Below are 20,486 nucleotides of genomic sequence, written 5' to 3' on the forward strand. Positions count from 1 at the left end.
TCCCTGGGCACTGCCAGGGTGGGCGCTGCCAGGGTGGGGCAGGAGGATGCAGACAGCTGGGAGCCAGGTGGACTGGTCACAGGAAGTCTTGTGTTCTCCACATGCTCACCCCCACCCCCATGTGCACGCACACACAGGTGTGCCTGTGCGTGCAGAGGTATTCAGACTTGTGCGGAGATGTGGATCCAAATGCTTGTGCCAGATGCACCGCCACCTGTGTGCACGTGTGTACCACCAGAGGATGCCTTAAGGTACCGCAGCAATAGTGCAAAACCTGGCCCTTAGCCTCCTGCCCCTGCCTCAGTTTGTATGGCTGGTGGGGCAGTACTGGCCAGAGGGGTACCCCATCCACCCCCCTCACTTGGGCAGTACCAGCTGGAGCTCAGTATCAAGGACCCCACTGCAGCTGCATCCAGCCACCTTAAAGGGTGTCAGTGGGCCTCAGTCCCCAGGTTGCCCTGAGGGGTGGTGCAAATAAACAGGGAGCCATTTCTTCCATGATTCCTCCTCAAAGATGCCCCAGGCGGAGGCAGCTCAAAGGCCCTGGGGTGTTCAGAAACCCCTGCTGGTCTGGGTGGGGGTATCCCTGGGAAGACGGGCTCCGTTCATTTGTGGCTTTCATCCGGAAGGTGGCTTGACCCCCAGCTTGCCCCTGCTGGCTTTTTTTCAGCAGTTAAGGAGCCAGCTCCTCTGTCCCAAGCGAGGGTCATGAGGAAAGGCCCTGGGCAGGACTGTGTTTGTGGGGGGACTGAGGAATTCTGCCAGCCTCGGTCTCAGGCTCAGCTGCAGTGGGGATCAGAGGACTAATGGGGAAAACGACTGTAAACTTACTACTCTGCCCTGGAGTGGGGTTAAGGAGCAGAATGGGTTTGACAGGGACTTGAGGACTTTTCTAGAAGCTGAGGATCAAACATGAGACTTGCCTTTTCCTACGTCCTCTTGCACATCACAGGCAGAGCCCCTAACCCTCCAGGCACTGGGCCACCCCTGGCCTTCCGTCCTTGGGAGAGTGCTCCCTGGGAAGATGGCCCAGCCGGGAACCTCCAGGCCACGCCAGGGGGCACCTAAACCCTGAGTCAGAATCACCCTTCTTGAAAGGGGGAAGGTGCCGTGTTATTTTAGGGACTGTATTTTCTAGGACCGTCCCCCCAATACATGTGTCCTGGCAGGGACAGCAGGACGGTTGTTTTGGAATTGAAGACAATCTGGGACATGTGGTTGCCGCACCCATAACCTAGGCCTTGGGCACGGAACAGGCAGCTTTGGTTTGAATCAGCACTCGTACTTCTCTCCAAGCTCAGCAGGGCTGGGCGGAGGGGGCAAGCAGGGATGCCAGGCCCCTGCCTGGCTTGGGGACGTCTGTGTTCAGTGAGAGGATTCCAGGTGTGACCATCCCAGGGGAGGGACGGCGGGGATGGTCAGACCTCAGCTCCTCCAGTCCTTCCTGCAAATGTCGAAACATCCCCACAACTGCCCTGGCCCAGCACCCCCAAAGTTACATTCATCAGTTGAGATTCAGTAAAAAAAAAAAAAAAAAAGAATGTAGATGTCAGCCCTCTCCCACTAGGTCCCAGAGAGCTTAAACCCTGCCTGGTCCCAGCTGCCAGGTTTTGAGGAGGGGCCATCCCAGGCCATGCCCACTGGTGGCTGCCTGCCCCACTGGGGCACCCCTCTAGTCCTCCCCCCACCCAACTTGAGCTGTGGCAATCTGTGATGATGGAAGGTACATTCACACAGGGAGGGTTGGTGTGCAAGGCCAAAGCTGCATGAGGTGGGGTGGGGGACCATGGGGGAAATGCCTTGCAGGCCTGGTCCACCCTGGTGGTGTGAGGGCGGGGCCACAACCCGGCCCCAAGCCCCTGTAGGGCCGGGGGTTGAAGGGCTGAGCCCGCAAGACATTTGCTTGATGCCTCCCTCCGTGGCTGGGCGGGGGCAGACTCCTGGTTCAGGGCCGAGATGGTGGACGCCAGGCTCGGAGGGAGTGGGAGGGCACTTAGGCTCCTCCAGACCTGGAATGGAGAGGGGGCATCAGGGGAGGATATAAGGCAGGGCCCAGGAGAGCCCTCGAGCTGGGCCCTGGGAGGTCAGTGCTGGGCCCTGGAGACAGCAAGTCACAGGCTGGTCAGGGAGGGGATCTGGCGGGAGGTCAGACAGCGGTGACATGAAAGACAAAACAGATGGGACGCAGAGGTAGGCTCCCTTCCCAGGGGTTAGGGCCTGTGTGGGCGGGGGCACAGCTCCAGGGTCCACGGGGCCAGAGGTGGTCTGGCCGTAGGAAGGGCAGGAGTTAAACGACCAAGGCCTGAGGGGGTGGATGGACTGGAGGAAGGGGCAAGGGGCAAGTCGAGGACACTTCCTGGAGTGGGGTTCTCCCACCCCTGTAGTGACAGCAGTGACAGCAAGGGTGGAGGAACCAGCCCCAGCTCCCCATCCACAGAATGCGAGGTGACGAATGAGATGGAGGAGACAGGGACAGCGGGAGGGATGGCGTGGCCGGCGTCACACTGCCCCCTGCTGGGTCGGGTCATACCTTCCTCGGCGGATGTTTCTTCAGGAGCCAAGGAGAGGACAGGCAGAGAAAGGAAAAGGAGCCGTCTGTGACCTTGTCCTTCTCCCAGGGAGGGGCCTTCTGGCTCCCGGGAGACCCTTTGCCCCAGAGATGGGCCAGGGGCCCCAGGACCTAGATGCTAATGACAGGCCCAGGGAGCGCTACCAGGAATACCTACTGAACTTGGGTCCTGGGTTTGAGTCCTGACTGCAACTAACTCACCGCATGACCCTGAGCCTCAGGTCCTCCTCTGTACACTCAGGGGTTAGACCAGCTCGAGGGCCCCAGACACGGGTGCCCACAGAGCACCGTAGGCTGGGTGGGGCCTGGGGACTGAGGACTCGGGCAGCTCCCTGCTCAGCTCCACTGTGGCCAGGCTGGGATGCACTGAAGCACAAGGCGCCCCCATCTTCTCACATTTCAAGAGAAGCTGGAAATCAGGATTCTTAATGTAAAATCTCCTGGTTTTTTAAATGTGAGCAACCAATTTTTTTAAATGTTAAGACAAGACGCTGTGGGCTGGCTTGGATTGTGACAGGCGAGCTCCGGTTTGGTTAACCGCTCAGGGAGGCCCCCTCAATTCCAACAGCCTGGGGTTCTGATAACCCCAGAGGATGCCAGGGGGTGCAGGGGCCATGTGTGTGTCTTACTTAAATCCCCAGCCTGTGCCGCCCAGGACGATGGCTGCAACCAGGACAGCCCCGGCGATGGAGCCGATGATGATGTTGGTGCCGCTGGGACCTAGGGAGGAGGGCAGGGCTCAGTTGGCAGGGACAGTCATGGAGGACAGGAAAGATGGAGCCCCACCCTGGCCAGCTCCAGCCTCACCCTTATATCTCTCCGTCTCCCCTGTGGGCAGAGACGTGGGCAGGGGGTTGTGGATACTGCAGTCCTTGCCCGTCCAGTCTGGCTGACAGATGCATTTCCCTTCATTGCTGCAGACCTAGAGGTGGGGTGGGGCCGGTAGAGGTGAGCAGGGCCCTGTCCCCACTTGTAAGCCCTTCCCCTGATCCCTGACCTCCAGGCACCCACCCCGTGGTGGGAGCAGATCCGGTGCTCCCCGCTGCCAGGGCAGGTGCTGAAGTTGAAGGCAGAGGCTGGCAGGCAGCGATGGTCCAGGCACAGCATGTTGGGCCCGCAGGCTGTGCCGTCCTCTACGTAGCTCAGGTCTGAACCATCGGCCAGCTGCACGTGGCCACCCCTGGGGAAACAGCACAGCCGACCTCTGCCCTTGCCCCCGACCCCATCACGGCTGCAACCTCCCCTTCCCCAGCCATGGTCCCAGCCCACACCTGCAGTCCAGCTCCTTGCCCTGGTGGTAGAAAGTGACGCTGCTGATGTCTCCCCCTAAGTCCCCCAGCCGAGGAGCTCCAGAAATGTTGACACAGAGGAGGAAGCCACAGAGCACATCCCTGTTGGGGTAGTGTGGAGACAGTGGGCCCCAAGTCTGACCTCAGACCCAACAACTGACTTTGTATCTGCCCTCTCCCCCTGATTTTTCACATAGTCTCCCGCTGGGACTCATAGCCCGCCCCATCTCTGAAAAAACCCTGCCCAGCCCCAGAGCCCCAGCCCCAAAACTGGGGAAGCCCAACCAGGAGCTTTGACTACTCACTGTTTATTGCACTGGACCCAGCCTGACCCCTTGCGCCCACAGTTCCCACGTTCTGTCCCCTCCACGTTCAGCTTCTCGTAACAGAAGCGATCAGCAGCCGCTGTAGGGAGATGACGCCAGGCATCACCCCACCCACTCCAGAACCCACCTGGGGCCTCAGGCCTGACCCCAAGTCCAGCTGGGTCCCTGAGATCCTGGGGAGCCGCACATCTGGCAGAAGGCATTTCAGCCAGAGCCTGTCCCCAGCCTCTCCATTCCAGGTATTCCACGTTCCCCTCTCCCATCTCCAGCCAAAGACTCACCATGGCCCCAAAGGGCCTGGCACTGCCGGTCCCGGGTTTTGCAGCGACCTCCGTAGCAGCGGCCCTGAGGGACAGACAGGAGACAAGGGACACAGACACTGAGGACAAGAGACTGCACTGAGCCAGAGACCCACAGGGGGTGGAAGCTCCACCCCATCATACCTGTTCGTGATCACAGTAGTAACCATCCAGCTTGTGCAGGTTGGGGGGACACTGCGGAGAAAGGGGCTGGACTGAGTAGAGCTGACCCAGGACTGGGAGCTGAGGTCGGCTCCAGGGAAGAATAAAGGGGTGCCAAAGGCCCACCAGGTGGGGGCTCAGGTCCCAGGGCTCCTCCAGGTCAAGGACAAGAGGAGGGAACTCAGACCACATGGATTGGCAGGTCCCATAGTTTCTCCAGTCTCCCTCAGTTTCCTGCACCTCCTTCACAGGGCTGGGAGCACTGAATGCCTGGTATGTAATAAGGACTTAGAGGTTAAATAATATTATTATCCACTGTGATCCCTAGTAGACACCAGGCACTGCGCCAGGCACTGGGAACACCCGCTAGACTATAAATACTGGTTTAACGATTGGAGGAACAAAGCCAGAAGGCATGAAGAACTCCTTTCTCAGATGAGAAACGGAGGCTGATCAGCGGCGGCGACTACAGCAGCGGAGAGGAGGGGCGCGCAGAACAGTCACCCAGCAGAGCTAAACGGATAGGGATAGTGGTTGCCTCGCTCGGGACTCCGCAGGGCGGCCGGGACGGACGGACCTGGCTCGAGTCCCCGGTGCAGGTCTCCGCGATGTCGCATTCGTTCACGGCCTCTCGACAGGACACACCCCGCGGCTCGTACTAGGGAAGGGATGCATTGCGGGGCTCAAGCAAGAACCACCGACCCCTCGTCTTCCCGCCTCCTCGGCCCGGCCCCCGCCCGCTCCCTGCCCACTCAGCACCGCCCCCAGATCCGTTCACGGCTCCGCCCACCCCGCTACTTCTCAACAGGTGCTCCGCCCCACTCCCCGTAGCTCCGCCTTCAACAGAACGGAGAGGGCCGCACGCCCAGCTCCTCCCTCCCCATTGGCGCTTTCTTCGCGTCAAGCCCCGCCCCTACAGATTTGCCTCCAGCGGCTCCTCCTCCTTAAGTCCCGCCCCCTATCTGGACGTCCGCAGCCCGGTCCCTCCCGGTCCCCGCTCCTTCCCGTCCCAGCGGCGGGTCCCCCTCACCTTGCAGCGGCGACAGCAGAGCCCGTCGCTGCACATGGCGTCGTGAGTCAGGGTGCATTTCTTGCAACAGTTCCCGCCCGCGCGGCTGCACTCCTGAGGGACGCAGGGAAAGGGCGAGCCCTGACCCTCCCCACCCAGACCCTCCCTCGCACTCACCCCTGCGTTCCCCGCCCCCCACCTGGCACCAGCACTAGTCTCGCACCTGCACCGAGCCGCAGTCGCACTCCTCCCCCGCCTCCACGAAGCCGTTCCCGCACTCAGGCGGGTCCAGGAGCTGGACGGGGAAGAGGTGTCGGGAGTCTGGCCGGGACCCTGCCCAAGCCCCGCTCCCACGTTCCCAGCCCTGGGGCTGGTACCTTGAGGGGCTTGTTGAAGAGGCAGCTCCCGCCGCCCTCCTGCAGAAACTGGTTATACTCGTCGATGCTACAGCGCGAGAACTTGCGGGGTAGGTAGAACCTGGGTAGGGATGAGGGGGCCGTGCCGCTAAGTCCCCGCCAGCCCACTGTCTCGTCCTTTCTCAAGACTGGGATGGGGTGCACCGGCGGACTCGGTCACCATCTCGAGGAGGCTGAAGATCTATGTGCCTGGACACTGCATGAGAATCCTCCCGCCTGCCCATCAAGCGGGAGTGGGCAGGGGACGCCGCTCCTGGCTTCTCCCCGAAACCTCAGGACTCCGGGAGTCGGAGGTTTGTGCGCCAAGGAGGGAAGGTGCCTCCAAATGAGGCTTTGGCGGTGCCCAGTGGCGACAGTGCGCACTACAAGCCTGAACAATTCGGGCGTCCGGCTGGGGAATGTGCGTCTCCCTATGCAGTGTCCACAGACAGCTGTGCTTCCTGGAATTCTGAGTGGTCCCGAGAGAGAGCTGGGTCTCTTGAGGCCACCGGGTCCAGAATGTCACCCAGTGCTCGCTCTAGGACTCCCTTTGCCCAAGATCCTCCCCCGTTTTGTCCCCAAGAACTCACCCAGTGTCCTCCATGATGCAACCCAGCCAGTTGTCCGGACATTTGCAGTCCCCTGAGAGGTAAGCCAGGTGAATATAAGGGAGGGTGAAGAACTGCCCCCCTCCCGTGGGCACCTTCTTCATCTCTAGAGTGTGGGTCTGGGCGGGGTGTGAGGGTCTTCACTGATACCTGCCGAGCTCCGGTGTTTATTCCACATCATGCCCAGGTTCTGCCCCAGCGTCTGGGCCAAGGTCACCGCCATGGCCCCCATGTTGTCATACTTGGGGTGAGGAAGATGGAGCACAAAGATGTCTACATCCCTCCCAAAGGCACAGGGCTCATGCCCTTCGCAGCCCCTCTCCTTCCCACCTGGCCACGCCCCCCCCACTGCTCACCTCGTTCACACCCCCACCCCTGGACAGCGAGCAGATGCCCCCCACGTAGGCAGCGCCACTGCTGGTGCTCTGGAAAGTTCTGCCCCTGGAAGGGAGAGGCTTGTCAGGAGAACCCACTGCCTTCCCCGTGGTGGCTCCCCTGGGCTCTGATGGGGAGACAGGTGAGCCCCCCCCCACCATGAGGAGGTGAGTTCTGCCCTTCATGTCAGTCTGTGTGACCTCAGGCAATTCCCTTCCCTTCTTTGGATTCATTTGCCCTTAAGCCAAATGAGGGATTCCTAATAGATCATCTCTAACTGCAAGGATCTTTTATCAGATTTTTTTCCCTACTAGGGCATTGGAAGGGATGCCTTGAGGAAGGGGTGCTGGGACCATTTGAAAGGGGAAGAGGGGACGAAGGGGAGGTATGGGCAGAGGAAGACCACGGGTGGTAGGGAAAAGGGGCCTGAGCCTAAGATGCAGGGGAAGATGCCCAGCCACTGCTGCAAATGGCTGGGAGTAGGTACAAGGGGAGCCCAGTCCCCACACCCTGCAAGCGTGCCTGGCCCAGAGCCATGTTCAGTAACCCTGTGCACCACAGCCACCAGCAGAGGCTGGCAGGGTTCATGGGGTGAGGGACTCACGAGAAGAGGTGGGTGGCATCACTGGGCTCAGGCAGGCCCTCCCGCCGGTAGACCATGAGCCGGGCCAGGGTCTCCAGGAGGTCATCCTGCACCTGGATCTTGTCCCCATCTGCCCACGTTTCCATGGCAACCAGCACGATGCGGGTATTCAGCTGTTCCTTGTACATCTGGGCCAGGAAGGGAGAAGATGAGGAGGGGGCTGGGGCTGGAGGGTGGGAGTGGGTGTGGGGGAACAGGGCTGGAGGAAGGTCTCAATCTGTCCCTCCAGGAAGTGGGGGTCAGAGGCTGACGGTGCCCTTGAGAGCTCACCCTGAGGATGCCTGCGGTGGCGTGGGGGGTGGGAGGACAGGGAAGGGAAGGGAGGGCTGCTCACCACATCTGCCAGGTTCACCACGGACTTGGCAAAGTTGCTGGTGAGGACCACCGACTGTCGCATCTGCTCAAACTGGGAGAGAAGAGAGTGGGCGGAGGGCCAGTCTGCTTCCAGCCCCTCCTCCCAAAGTTACTCCCAGCCTGGGACTGTACCAGCTGGTGGTCGTTGATCACAATCAGCTCCACATACTTGGTCTCACTGTGCACTGTAGGGTGGCCCCTGCGGACCTGGCGGGGGGGAGGTGGGCACTTGGAATCAGTCCCCTCCATGCCTGGCATCGTGGCCAAGCCACAGACAGACTCAAGGAGGGGCTGGACTCCAGCCAGAGACAGTGTCGGTTCCCCACTTGTGCGGGTCCCATCCAGCCTTGGTACCAGGGCAGGCAGCCTCGGTTTGCCTAGACACTAGTGGTAGGGCCTAGGGTGGGCGCTTCCTGCCAGAGGTGGTTCCCTGGCTTCCAGCCACATCAGTCTGAGCCCTCCTTTGCCCCGGCTATGGATGGGGGTGACCTCCTGCTCCCGGCCACAGCCTGAGGCCTCTGCAGCAGGAGGTCTGTGCGGGCCCCCATACCTGCCTTTTCCTTCTCAGCCTTGGTCGGTTCGGAGAAGCAGAATGGGCAGGGGCAGCAAACAGGCAGCCTGGGGGGAGGGTGCCGGTGAGGGGGGCACAGTCGACCCCCTCCCTAGCCCCATTTTCCCTCCCTTACCTGGTTCCCTGCATCCGAGGGGGGCTGGGAGGAGAGGGGTCCGGTAAATGAGGTGGGGAAGGGGTCCCTGCAATGAGGGGAAATTAGTTCTTGGGGAGGCCGACCAGATCTGCTCTGAGCCCAGTTGCGGGGGAACATCTCCAGCCCTTCCCCCCACCCCACCCCAGGGTGACCCAGAACTGGCCAGAGCTCCCATGTCGGATCTGATCTCCCAGATGCTCAGATTCCGGGGTCAAGACCTGGGGGCACCCTGAGAGACAGGGGCAAAGGACACTGGAGCCCGATGGGAGGTCACTTGGGGGACAGAGGGGACATTGGAGCTGGGGGCACGGGGGAGGGAACCAGAGCTGGGGGCACGGGGGAGGGCAGTGAGGCTGAGGTTACCAAGGCAGGAGGATGAGGAGGCAGCAGTAGCCACTGAGGTGACAGCCATTGGGACGAGCGCAGCAGGGCTGTCAGAGGGGCCAGGGAGGGGCTCACCTGGAGGGTTTCCTGAGGCCTGGCCACCTCGTGGGGCTCCATGATGTAGGTGAAGTTCCCGTCAGAGAAGACCCCGCTGCAGCGAGAGAGACGCAGCTCCCCACCGTCCCCAGGGCTGGAGGCTCATCCTGGCCGCCCAGCCCCTCCCCATACTCACTGCAGCCCCTGGCAGGTGGAGAGGGCAGCAAAGGAGTTCGGGTTCCCTCGGAGCCTCCCCTGGTAGTAGCAGTGGTCTCCAGCCCCCTGGGGGAGCAGAGAGCGTGAGTGGACGTGCTCCCTTCCCCGCATGAAGGCAGGAGGACGGGTGAGGGCCGCTGAAGCTGCCCCGTGTGCAGGGCTGCGGTCCCTGGATACACCTGGGGATCTGGAGCCCGGCTCTGCTCTGGCTATGCTCCTAATGTGCTGTTTCACCTTGGGCAAGTTCCTAGCCCTCTCTGGGCCTGCTTTACCTCACCTACAACGTGAGGACTTTGGGGCACATCAGTGGCTCTTAACCATGAGTTGGGGCTGGTACAGGGATCACAGACTCATCTGAGAAGAATAGCTGACGTTCATATAGCACCTACTGGGTGCCAGGCACCATTCTAAGCACTTACCACGGATCCGCTCACTTAATCAGATGAAAGCTATGGACTCACCCCCAACACACACACACCATTTCACACACGGTGTGTTCACAGACGCCACAGCCTCTGTGGGCCACCCCTGGACGCATGGTCTGTGGCTGAGGAAACGTGAGCAGCGTGTGTCCTCCTGGCCAGGCTCACAGGTCAGAGGGGACGAGCACCCCCTCCCCTCTGCTTCCTGCAGAATTACTGGTGCTCCGATTACTGACCAGTCTGGAGGGGGAGGGCCGAGGCTATCTATAGACACCCATTAATCTTTGCTTGCACCCCTGGGCCTTCAGGGCTGGGACCCTGGGGTCCCAGGCAGCCCGGAATTCCCAGGGCCTTGGTGCTGAGCAAGAGGGGCGTCGCCCCAACCGCCCCCTGCCAGAAGATTCTGGGCATGGAGCAGTGGGGGTCCTGGAATGTCTCCATGCTGGCAGACAGGCTGGCTGGGGGTCAGCCCTCTGGAGCTGGGCGAGGGGAGCTGAGGACTCCATGCCATTCGACAGGCCACCCCGACTCCAATCCTGGAGGGGCCAGGCCCAACCCGAGTGTAGAATATACCCCAGACCCCATCTCCACCGGCCACCTGTCCCTTCATACCACCTCCCCATCCCCTTCCAAAGGCACTCACGGTGCTGTGCTGGGTGGGCCCCTCCCGGCTGAAGTGGCGCTCCACATATTGCGAAGAGAGAAGGTGACTGGAACAGACAGAGTGGGCAGGAGGAAGGAGCGGGTCACAGTGGGGCTAGGTCCTCTTTGGGTCCCACCACAGCTCAGATCCAGGTGCCCTGCCCCAGCCAGCCTGCCCGCCTGCTGCCCTTCCCCCAGACTCAAGGCCACACTCACTGGTTCAGCTCCAGGTCCAGAGTGAAGTTTGAGTTGAAGGCTGGGATGACGAAACTCACCTGGGCCAGGTGGACAGGCTGGGAGAAAGTGGGGGAAGGCAGAAGGGGAGTCAACCTGGGGAGGCCTGAAGGTGGGAACTGGGGGGACTGGCGAAACCCCAGTAAGGGGAGTAGCCCTGGGGAGGGGATGACCCAGGCCCAGTAGCTGTGGGTACCATTGATCTAGGGGGAAGATGCTTTCCTCCAAGCTCATCTTCCTCCAAGACCCTGTTCCTTTCCTGGGGGGAGGGGCAGGAGCACGCATCCCGGGGCACAGGCCTCCTGGCTCTCTGGGTGCCAGCCCACCCTCTCTGGTATGGCCCTGGGGCCAGTCTACGGTAGGGATGGGCAGGGGCAGCTCAGCCTGCCCACTGCCTCACGCCAGGCCCTCCCTGCTGCTGGCAGGGCCACGCTCACCCACAGGTGAACTAAAGGGAGGCCCCGAGAAGTATCACGGGAAAAAGGCAAACAGGAGATGGGGTGCAGTGTGACCCCAGGGCCCTGCTGAAGCAGGCCCCTCCCTTCCTGTCCCCCTACCTTGGCCCTAGCCTCAACTTATGGAGGAGGCCTCGTACACTGCAGACAGGGGTGGAATGGGTTAGAAATGATCGCAGGGCCCCTGGAAGCTGGGATGATGGGCAAATGCCATCCTGTCGGGGAAAGAACGTGGCTCCTCTACCCCCAAGTCCATTGCCCTCTGCCTCGCCCAAAGCAGCTCATCTTTGATATTTCAATCCCATGGTTAATTTTTAAACACGGAAGTTTTCCTGATAAATTTTTCAGAGGGGCCTTTGCAGTGGGGCTGGGAGGCTCCAGGTTGTCATGGCAACGTACCAGGCCTGAGCAAGATGGCTGCCCTCCCAGGCCTGGGTGCCCAGCTACTGTAGCGGGTACGGATTCCAGACCTGACGCTAGTGTGCCTGGAGGGAAAGCGACCCCAAGAGAAGAAGGGGCAGGAGAGTCTGGGCTGAGGAGAAGTCAGCCTCTCGGGTCCCACGTCCCCAGCCCAAGCCTCAGGTCTTACAAAAGATCTCAAAGCACAGGAAGGGCCTGAGGGGGGCTGGAGCCTTCTGTTCATCCCCGTCCATTTAAGGAGACTGAAATCCAGATCCCCAGATGAGGGGCCCATCACTGGGCTGTACAGATGTGAGGAAGTTTGTTGGCTGCCTTTCCTTCGGGGGGAGCAGGTTACAAGATGGAGGGGAGCCCCGATGTCACAAAACTCCATAGCCTGGTGTAGTCGGCTTCCTGATCAGCCACCCAGATTCCTAATCTTCATGAGCGCTTGTGCGCCACGCACTGTTCTAAACACTTTACAAGTATCATCGTATTTGATCTTCACTACAACCCAGTGGGATAGATACTAATGTTATCCTCATCTAACATATGGGGAAACTGAGGCACAGAGAGGCTAACTAACATGCCCATGGTCGTAAGGCTAAGAAGTGGTAGAGCTGGGATTCAAGCCTAGGGAACCAACTTCTAGGGCCTTCTCCCCTCAACGGTAAGGTAAGATGGAAACGGCCCAGTGTCCATGAGAGGCCCTGGGAGTCAGGGTGAGGTAGGCAGCCCTCTGAGCCCCAAAGACACTGAGTCACCCCACCCCAGGCTGACCGAGGCTCCAAGCTCCATCCTGAGGCCCTAGAGCGTCAACCAGATTTGAAATAGAAAGTCAAAGACAAGGAGTCACTGCTTCCCTCTCCCCACCTTGGCCTGGACAACCCCTGCCCTCCCCCTGCCCCTGGGCCTCGACCAGCTCTGTCCCCAATACCCTAACTCCTTGGTCTGGACCACCCCTGCCCTCCCTCTCCCCTCCTGGACTTGGACTATCTCTGCCTTCCCCACCTATCCCTGTCTGGACCATCCCTGCCCTCCCTCTCCCCTCCTGGACTTGGACTATCTCTGCCTTCCCCACCCATCCCTGTCTGGACCATCCCTGCCCTCCCTCTCCCCTCCTGGACTTGGACTATCTCTGCCTTCCCCACCCATCCCTGTCTGGACCATCCCTGCCCTCCCTCTCCCCTCCTGGACTTGGACTATCTCTGCCTTCCCCACCCATCCCTGTCTGGACCATCCCTGCCCTCCCTCTCCCCTCCTGGACTTGGACTATCTCTGCCTTCCCCACCCATCCCTGTCTGGACCATCCCTGCCCTCCCTCTCCCCTCCTGGACTTGGACTATCTCTGCCTTCCCTACCCACCCCTGTCTGGACCACCTCTGCCCTCTCTTGCCCTCAGGTCTGTTCCTGCTTCTTCTTTCTGGCCCCCACTGACAAGCCTGTATCCCGGCCCCTATGCTGACCACCCAGGAGAGCAGCCTGTCCAGGCCCCTTGCCTTGATTCCGCTCTCTAAAGTTGGTAGCCTCAGGGATAATCCAGCAACCTCGCTGAGCCTCAGATTTTCCCACTGAAAATGGTAAGATGAGCCCAGATGCAAGGCTGCAAGGTTGCCTTGTGTGGCAGAGGTTGTCCTGGGCCTGGAGGATTCTGGAAGAGTCGACCCTGGTGCTTGCAGAATCTCCCCCACTCAGAAAGTCAGCGAGCTAACCCATCTGGCCTCCCCACTCTCTCTGCAGACCAAGCTGACCCCAACTCAGGGTAAAGCCCGGACCGATGCGCGAGCAGACGCCAGGTGGCCTTTGTCCCCACCACTTCCTGCAGCCTGCTGAGGCCTCATCCCTCTCCTTACCTGGCAAGGCCTAACTGTGGGGCTGGGAGGCCCTCTTTCCCAGCAGGACACAGGGTTCAGGCCAGGTGGGATCCTGGGGCAGTGCAAGGGCAGCTGCTGGGACTGGGAGGCAAGCCCAGGAGGGGTTGGGGGAACCACCAAAGGCTACGGGAAGAAGAGGACGGAAAGTAGATAATGGGGCATGTTTGCCTAACCTGGCCCGATGCAGGGGCGCTGGGGGGGACACCCCCTGTCTGCAGGAAGAGAAAGATCAGGCAAAGCCACCTCAGTCCCCAGGCCCTCTGGACCCCAGGCGCCCGGGTAGGGGGTTCCTGCTGGCACCAGAGTCTTAACCTCCCCCCACCAACCCACACACTCCCAGCCGAGCTTTCAGCCCATGTTCTGTCAAATCCAAACTGCTCCTGGCCTGCATCCTGCCAGACCTGTCCCTGACCTCTCTCGCTATCCCTCAGTCCCTCCCTCGGGAGCCCCTTCTGTCCCCGACTGCTGCCCTCCTTTGCGCCCAGCTCAGCGCTGCTGGTGACCGGCCGACCGGGCCTCCACCCTGTGCCCCGTGCTTGCCTCTCGCTCCCCGGCCACTGGCTGTCACGTGCTCAGGCTCATTGGATCTCAACCTGCCCGGGCAGTCTGGTGCTCATTTTATAAACGCCAGGGAGGGACACTTGGAGGTGACTGGCCCAGGGCCATGCTTGGGAGAAGCTGGGTCGAGGCTCACCCTCGGGCCGGAGTTCCTGTCTCTCATGGCCGCTGTGACCACCTGGCTGCGGTGACCTCACCCTCCCCTGTCGCCAGCTGGTCCACTCTCCAGGCACCTGCTTGCCCCCCACCAGATATGAGTGTGGAGGCAAGAAGGCAAAATCCCCACTGAAGTCCCAGAATCACAAATACAGATGCCAGGCCTCCACCCCAGACCTACAGAATCACAGTCTCGGGAAGGGGAAGCCTAAATATCTTTCGGGTTCCCAAACACCTCAGAAAGTTTGAACATCCAGGCGCTACCCCTCAAACAGTTACCCTGAATCCCTCCTCCCAAGCTTCCATCTCCTCCCAGGACCTTCTCCTCACCCTCGTCTGCGACCACAGGGCGTGCACCCACCGACCCCACCTGACGGGGCTTCGGCCCCTCTCTATCCCTGGGACCTCGGGCACATCGATTTCTTTGGTCACTGATTCCATTCTTCACAGGGGCGGCCTTTAGTCCCCTGGGGTTCGGGCTACACCCACCTTTTTCCTTGCCCAGGGGCTCAACACTTATGTTGAAGGAAAGGCATCAGAAGGCCCGAGTGAGCTGCTTACCCTCTCTGAGCCTCAGTTTCCCCACTGGTAAAATGATGCTGTCATGAGGACTAAATGAAAGCCCTTTCAAATGTGTTTTTCTCACAAGGATTAGTAATATAATAATCAATGAAAAAGGAAGCGTAAATGTTCCTGCTGAACAGGGCTTTGAGGCACTGGAGAAACCGCGTGGGCTGGTGGTGGCAGAGGGGGAGAAGCCAGAGAGGCAGGAGCCCCACCTGGGAGAAATCCCCGCCTTCCCAGCCCTGGTCCCCCAAGATGCGCCGGGCCTGCACTTTTCGGCAGGACAGCGGGAGTCCCAGATAGTGAGAACAGTTGGACCAACTTCCGATAATGGGATTTGACCTAAATGCTTGAGGACAGAGTGACTCCTGACAGGGTCATTAGTCTCTCTGGGGACAGACTCTGGGCAGCTGGGTCCCTCCAGGCAGCCAGGAGGGGTGCTTTGGTGAGGCCAAGCCCACAGGCTGGAGTCTGGCTGGGGAGGACTTAAGACTCCTGCCACGTTGCCCCTCCCCCAACCCTGCACGGAGTCTGACAGGTAACCCCAAATGCCCTGGCTCCTGTTCCTGACACCCAGCCCTCCTGCCACACCTGGCCCCGGACACTCAGGAGGCCAGATGTTGAACATCTGCTCCTGCCGGATCCCAGGCAGGACACCTGACACCCATCATCTCCTCTAATCCTCACAGCAGCCTGGGCGAAGTAGAGACTACTGTTACCCCCATCTCATGGATGGGGAAGGTGGGGTTCGGAAGGCTTGCCCAGGCCACTCAGTCAGAAGCAGGGGAGCCAGGACCCACTGAGGCTGTCCCGTGCCAAAGCCACAGGTACAGCCTTTCGAATGGAAGCTGAGCTTCCTGCAGGAACTCTCCCTCTGCCCAACCTCACGGCAGGGCTCGTTCAGGGCCCACCTGGAGCAAGCTGGGCCCAGCACAAATCCTTCCAGCCACCAGCCCCCTCCCAGGAACCCCCTCCTGCCTCTGATCCCAGGTCAGAGCTGTGACCTTGGCCCGGGTCAGGTACTAGGGCTCCAGGCACAGGCCCTGTGGCTTCCTGCCCGTGACTGCCATCTTGCAAGGGGCTGAGGACTGAGCCTTGCCTAACTGCCCCCCACTCCTCCTCAGCAAGAAAACGCAGACACCACAGCACACGTCCTTGGTTAAGGGCTTTCAGGTGGCAAATGCTGGTCTGGGCAGCTCTCACAGGAGCTCAACCCAGTGACTGAGGTCCCCTCTACCAGCTGACTCCTGGGCCTGGGACCCTCCACGCCCCCGTTCACTAACTCACATCCTGCCCTCTCCGTGGTTCCGAAGGAGGCTGGGTTTTTCAGGGGGCGGCACAACCTGCACAGCCGCTTCGTGTGGATTAGAAAAAGGGTCCCTTCAGAACACAGGCAGCCTCACGAGTCCTCCGATTCATTCAGCCCACTGGCCCGGGCACCCTTGTGCAGCGAACAACCAGCCCAACTGTACACTGAGGCCCTGCTTGTTCTTCCGCCTCACACCCAGCTGCAGGCTCCCTGTGATCCCAGATTTCTACACTTCCAGAAGCTCCCCGACCTCTCGGCCTCAGGCCTAGCCTGTTTCCAAACTGGACAGAAGTGAGATGTTGAGAGCCGTGGCAAGGAGGGTAGAGTCCCCTGGGCCTTTCTTTGCTGTACCCTTGAGCGAGGGGCCGGCGGCATGCACTGGCTAAGAGGGCTGCCCTGAAAATCAAGCTTGACCATGCTGCTTAAGTGCTGAGTGACCTGGGGTAGTTACTTCACCTCTCTGTGCCTGTTTCCCCATCTGTGAAATGGGAATAATAATAGCCCCACCTCCTGGAGTTGTGATGTGGATGAAATAAATTAATAACATAGAAAGGTAGAACAGTGCCTGTCCCATTGAGGGCCCAGTAAATTGTAATTTCTCTAGCTTCGAACTCCTTCCTGGACTGCTTCGCTCTCCCTGGTCCCCCCTCACAAAAGCCAGGAGTCTTTCCCTATCACTACCTCCTGGCAGTGGGTGGGTCTGAGATCAATGTTCTCATCATCCTGATTTGAGGGATCCGGGCTCAGAAAGGTGCTGGCCCAAGGCCAGAGCAGGTGAGCACCCTGGTTCCCACCATCCCAGCCCTGCCGGCCCGCACGTGCCCCCAAACTTGTCACATGACCCACAGCAGATGGAGATCTTGCTGCTGACCCAAGACCTTGTTTGGCTTGAGATCCCAAATGGGTGCAAGAACTTCAGACAAAACCACACAGCAGCAGGGTGGGACGCTTCCTGTTGGGACACTGGGCTCAATGCTGCACGGGCTCCACCATCGGCCCCTGAGGTTCTGAGGCCAGAAGTGCTCCAGGGAGAAATGCCAAGTGGGAGCTAGAGGGGCCTCCTTCCGGTCAGGTGGGAATATTCTGGACATGTCTTTCTGTCTCCCTTGGCCTTCCTCCACCTTGTGCTGGGCTGGGGTGGGGAGGGAGGTTGGGAAATGCCCCCCCACCCCCACCCCCATGCCAAAACCCAGAGAGTGCCTGGAGGGAGAACGGCACTGTGGGAAGAGCCCTGCTCTTGGAGAACATCACCCCACTGATTAAAATCTCACTGACTTTGGGCAAGTTACTTAATCTCTCTGAGCCGCAGTTTGCTCATCTGCAAAATGGGCAGACAAAAGTTACCCACCTTACGGAGTTGTAAGAATTCCACCCCAGGGGAAAATGGGGTACAGACAAGTCAGGGCAATGAGTGAGCCTCATTGGGAGGCTGCAGGGAGGTCCCAGGGAAGGCTCAGTCCCAGAGAGATCCCCACTGGAAGCGACCGTGACCACTGCCCCACAGCTCCGCAGAAGCTCCACTCCTACCCTCCAGACACCCGGTTGGGCTTATTCAGACTTGGTCACTCACACACTGTAACACATGCACACATGCCACCCACTCACCCAGCAGAGAGACACCCAGAGAGGCTCCCCCATCCTCTGCATACTCAACCCATCCAGTCCAAGCGCACCCATCCCCGTCTCCCCACCATCACAGGTACCACCATACCTCAGGCTCCTGCCCCCACTCTTTCTCTTCAGGAAGGACTAAGCTGAAAGAGCACCCACTCTTCATCCTTCCCTGGCCCCCCGGCTTTCCCTCATCCCTGTCCTCTGACCCCACTGTGGTACCACCCCATCCTCCAATCTGGACATCCCCTAAGACACCAGTCAGACTCCCAGCAGCCAGGAACGGCAGCCAACCCCCAGCCAACACAGGCTTGGGGTGCACGGTTCACAGGTAGGGGGCCACCAAGGAAGAAAGTCAGACCAAGGGCCAAACCCAGCCAGGACACCCTATCCCTGGCCCTGGGACCATCCCTACTGCCCATCTACCACCTGCCAGGGAGCCTGGGCAGGCCCCAAAGGCAGCCTCCACCGCCTTCCCCTCCCTCCCAGCCCACCTCCCCCCACCCCTCCCCATCTTCACCAGGCCTGCCCGCTCAGGACCATTAACCACCCCTCCCCCACTCCACACTGCCCTGAGTGATGGTCCATCTATTATGCATGCCGCCTTCCTGCTCCATTCCATTTCCCCGAGTACCCCCGCCCCCCCGCCCCCCCACCCCCCGGCAACGCCACAGCCCCCTCCACCCCCCCTAAGGGCTTTTAACCAAGTACATTAGGCAGGGCCTGAAGCCAGTCTGACAGATGTCCGCAATGTTAGCCTCCGTTTCCCTGCTTCCTCCCTCTGCCCAGCCCAATTTACCTCCCACCACTCCCAGCTGCCAAAACTTCCCAGACCTTGATTGTACTCCTCTGAGTCTCTCTCCTCCTCCTATTTCTGCCAGGCCTTTGCCGTCCTGCCCTCGCCGACCCCTTGGCCTGGCTAACTTTCAGCTTCGAGCTCCTGGAGAGCCTAGGCATGCTGAATGAATATTCCATCTGGGTGATTATTATTCACATGACATTAATTAATTATTAATTGCAATTAATCTCCTTCATTCCCAACCTTCCTCAGGGAGGCAGGAGGGGCCTGGCAGCTGAAAGGGACAGCGGGTGAGTGGAGTGGGCATTTGTGAGTGAGCTTGGGGCCTTGAACATTTTCCCAAGGCCCACCCACAGCGAGAACGGAAAGGAGAACAACCATTCGATCAGGGCACAGGGGGAAACTGAGGCAGAAGCAAGCACTAAGCTGGGCCCCAAAAAAGCCCACTGAGGGTGGCTGTGGCGGGCACCCAGCAGCCCTAACCCCTGACTGGCCTCTTAGCTGCTTCTTCCTGCCTCTCACTGCCCTCCCCAAGCCCCATCTGGTGTAGGACGGCTTGCTTTGGCAGGAGAGGGGGCTGGCGGAAAGCTGACCAAGGCTGGACTGAGCCCTGGGCCTTCTAGGTCCGCGGAGGGCAGGGGATCCCCACCCTGATGGGAGGGGGCCTGGAGAGGGGCAGGTGTGTGCTCCCACTAGTGGACTCCAGCACTCCCTTGGTAGCCCATTGTACAGAAGGGGAAGCGGCAGGAGCCGGCTGCTGGGGAGGCAGGCGCCCAAGCCCTGGCTGCCCCGTGGTCTCCCCTGGGCTCTAAGGCCTGCTCCAGCCCCCTGGCCTCACTGCCGGCCCCACTCACCGGGCCACCAGGAGGCTCCTGGCGGACCCTGGTGTCCAACTGCTGCTTTCGGACCTCTCCCCCGGAGCTCTCCCCCACCAGACGGCTGGGCTCTGTGACCTCCGGGGCTTCCAGGCCCCCCAACGGGGGAGAGACCCTCCAGCGCAGAGCTCCGGCGGGACCCCGGGTCCCCACACCTGGGGAGAAAAGGGCATAGCTGCAGACAGATGCCCACCATGGGGCAAGAGACGGGAATGGGGTGGGTACGGCACGCCCATCCCCCACTCTGATGTGGCCCCTGGAACCCTGAGGGGATCTGGGTGGGAGGATCTGCTGCCCTGCCGAGGCAAGAACCCGATGGGGAGGGGGCCAGGAGCTGCACTCCAGCCCGACCGTCACGACTGCCCCCCCACCAAAGCCTCAGAGACCTGCAGAGTCCGCCGGCCGGCGGCAGGGGGCTGGCCGCGGTGGGGGGCAGATGTGGACAGGTGGGTGCACGCACCCTCCCTCCCCCCCCCACGCCCTCCCGCGCTCTGGACCTGCTGTCACCCCGAGCACTGCAGGAAAATGTGGCTGCAGCAGAAACCGCCGCAAAACCCGGGGCGGGGGCAGGGAGGGGGCGCCGAGGCCGGGCCGGGCGGGGGTCACTCACCGGGCGAGGGGAGCAGCGGCAGCAGCAGCAGCAGCGCCGCGAACGCCCAGCGCCGCAGCCGCCTCATGGCTCGCTCATAATCCTCCGGGTCCGGGGGCTGCGGCGGCGAGCTGCGCGGCGCGGGCGGGAGGAAGGGCGGGCGGGGAGGCGCGGGCTGCGGGAGCCGCGGGCGGGGGCGCCGGGCAGTCGGGAGAGGGGCGGGAGAGGGGCGGGAGCGGTGCGCGGGCCGGCGGCTGCGGCGACGGCGGCAGGGAGGACGCCCGGCTCAGCGCGCTCCGGCCGCGGCCATCCCCGGGGCTGCGGGCCGGGTTAAGAGCCGAGCGGCGAGCACGTGAGCCGAGGGCCCGCCCCCGCCCCCCGCGGCCCCCCACCCCCACCCGCAGCTAGGCCGGGCCGGGGCCGCCGCGACGGGAGGACAAAAGAGGCGCCGCCCGGGACCAGCCTTCCCGCCCCTCCTCGGCCCCCTCGGCAGGTGCAGGGCTGGGCGCACGCGGTTTCCACCTCGCGATCCCCTCGGCTGCCCTTGCTTGGGGAGCTCCGAGGACCTGTCGATTCATAGGGGGAGGGAGGCAGGGTACAGAGGTACCCCCGGGCTCTGATCTGGTG

General features: G+C 61.2%; 1 protein-coding gene across 4 annotated transcripts; it reads right to left on the reverse strand.

The window, feature by feature from the left end:
• Positions 1 to 1,515: 1,515 nt before the first annotated feature.
• ADAM11 (ADAM metallopeptidase domain 11) lies at positions 1,516 to 20,042 on the reverse strand. 4 transcript variants are annotated; one of them, XM_060290280.1, is made up of 27 exons: positions 19,881 to 20,040; positions 19,250 to 19,425; positions 10,653 to 10,729; positions 10,438 to 10,504; positions 9,353 to 9,438; positions 9,196 to 9,271; positions 8,716 to 8,782; positions 8,580 to 8,647; positions 8,162 to 8,236; positions 8,010 to 8,081; positions 7,637 to 7,803; positions 7,014 to 7,098; positions 6,808 to 6,898; positions 6,640 to 6,691; positions 6,032 to 6,131; positions 5,878 to 5,949; positions 5,676 to 5,768; positions 5,223 to 5,303; positions 4,628 to 4,678; positions 4,466 to 4,529; positions 4,164 to 4,263; positions 3,841 to 3,960; positions 3,581 to 3,749; positions 3,377 to 3,491; positions 3,199 to 3,289; positions 2,531 to 2,548; positions 1,516 to 2,009 (listed from the first exon to the last, which is right to left on the reverse strand). In XM_060290280.1, exons 1-27 carry the CDS (start codon positions 19,945 to 19,947, stop codon positions 1,994 to 1,996), a joined length of 2,316 nt encoding a protein of 771 aa, XP_060146263.1. In that variant the 5' UTR covers positions 19,948 to 20,040; the 3' UTR covers positions 1,516 to 1,993. The 4 variants fall into 4 exon arrangements, with proteins under 4 accessions (XP_060146263.1, XP_030704832.1, XP_060146264.1 ...); XM_030848972.2 differs by having other exon boundaries at positions 1,516 to 2,548; XM_060290281.1 differs by lacking the exon at positions 3,841 to 3,960 and having other exon boundaries at positions 1,516 to 2,548; positions 19,881 to 20,042.
• Between the last annotated feature and the right edge of the window lie 444 nt (positions 20,043 to 20,486).

Source organism: Globicephala melas, chromosome 20, assembly GCF_963455315.2.
Source record: "Globicephala melas chromosome 20, mGloMel1.2, whole genome shotgun sequence".
NCBI classification, from domain to species: domain Eukaryota; kingdom Metazoa; phylum Chordata; class Mammalia; order Artiodactyla; family Delphinidae; genus Globicephala; species Globicephala melas.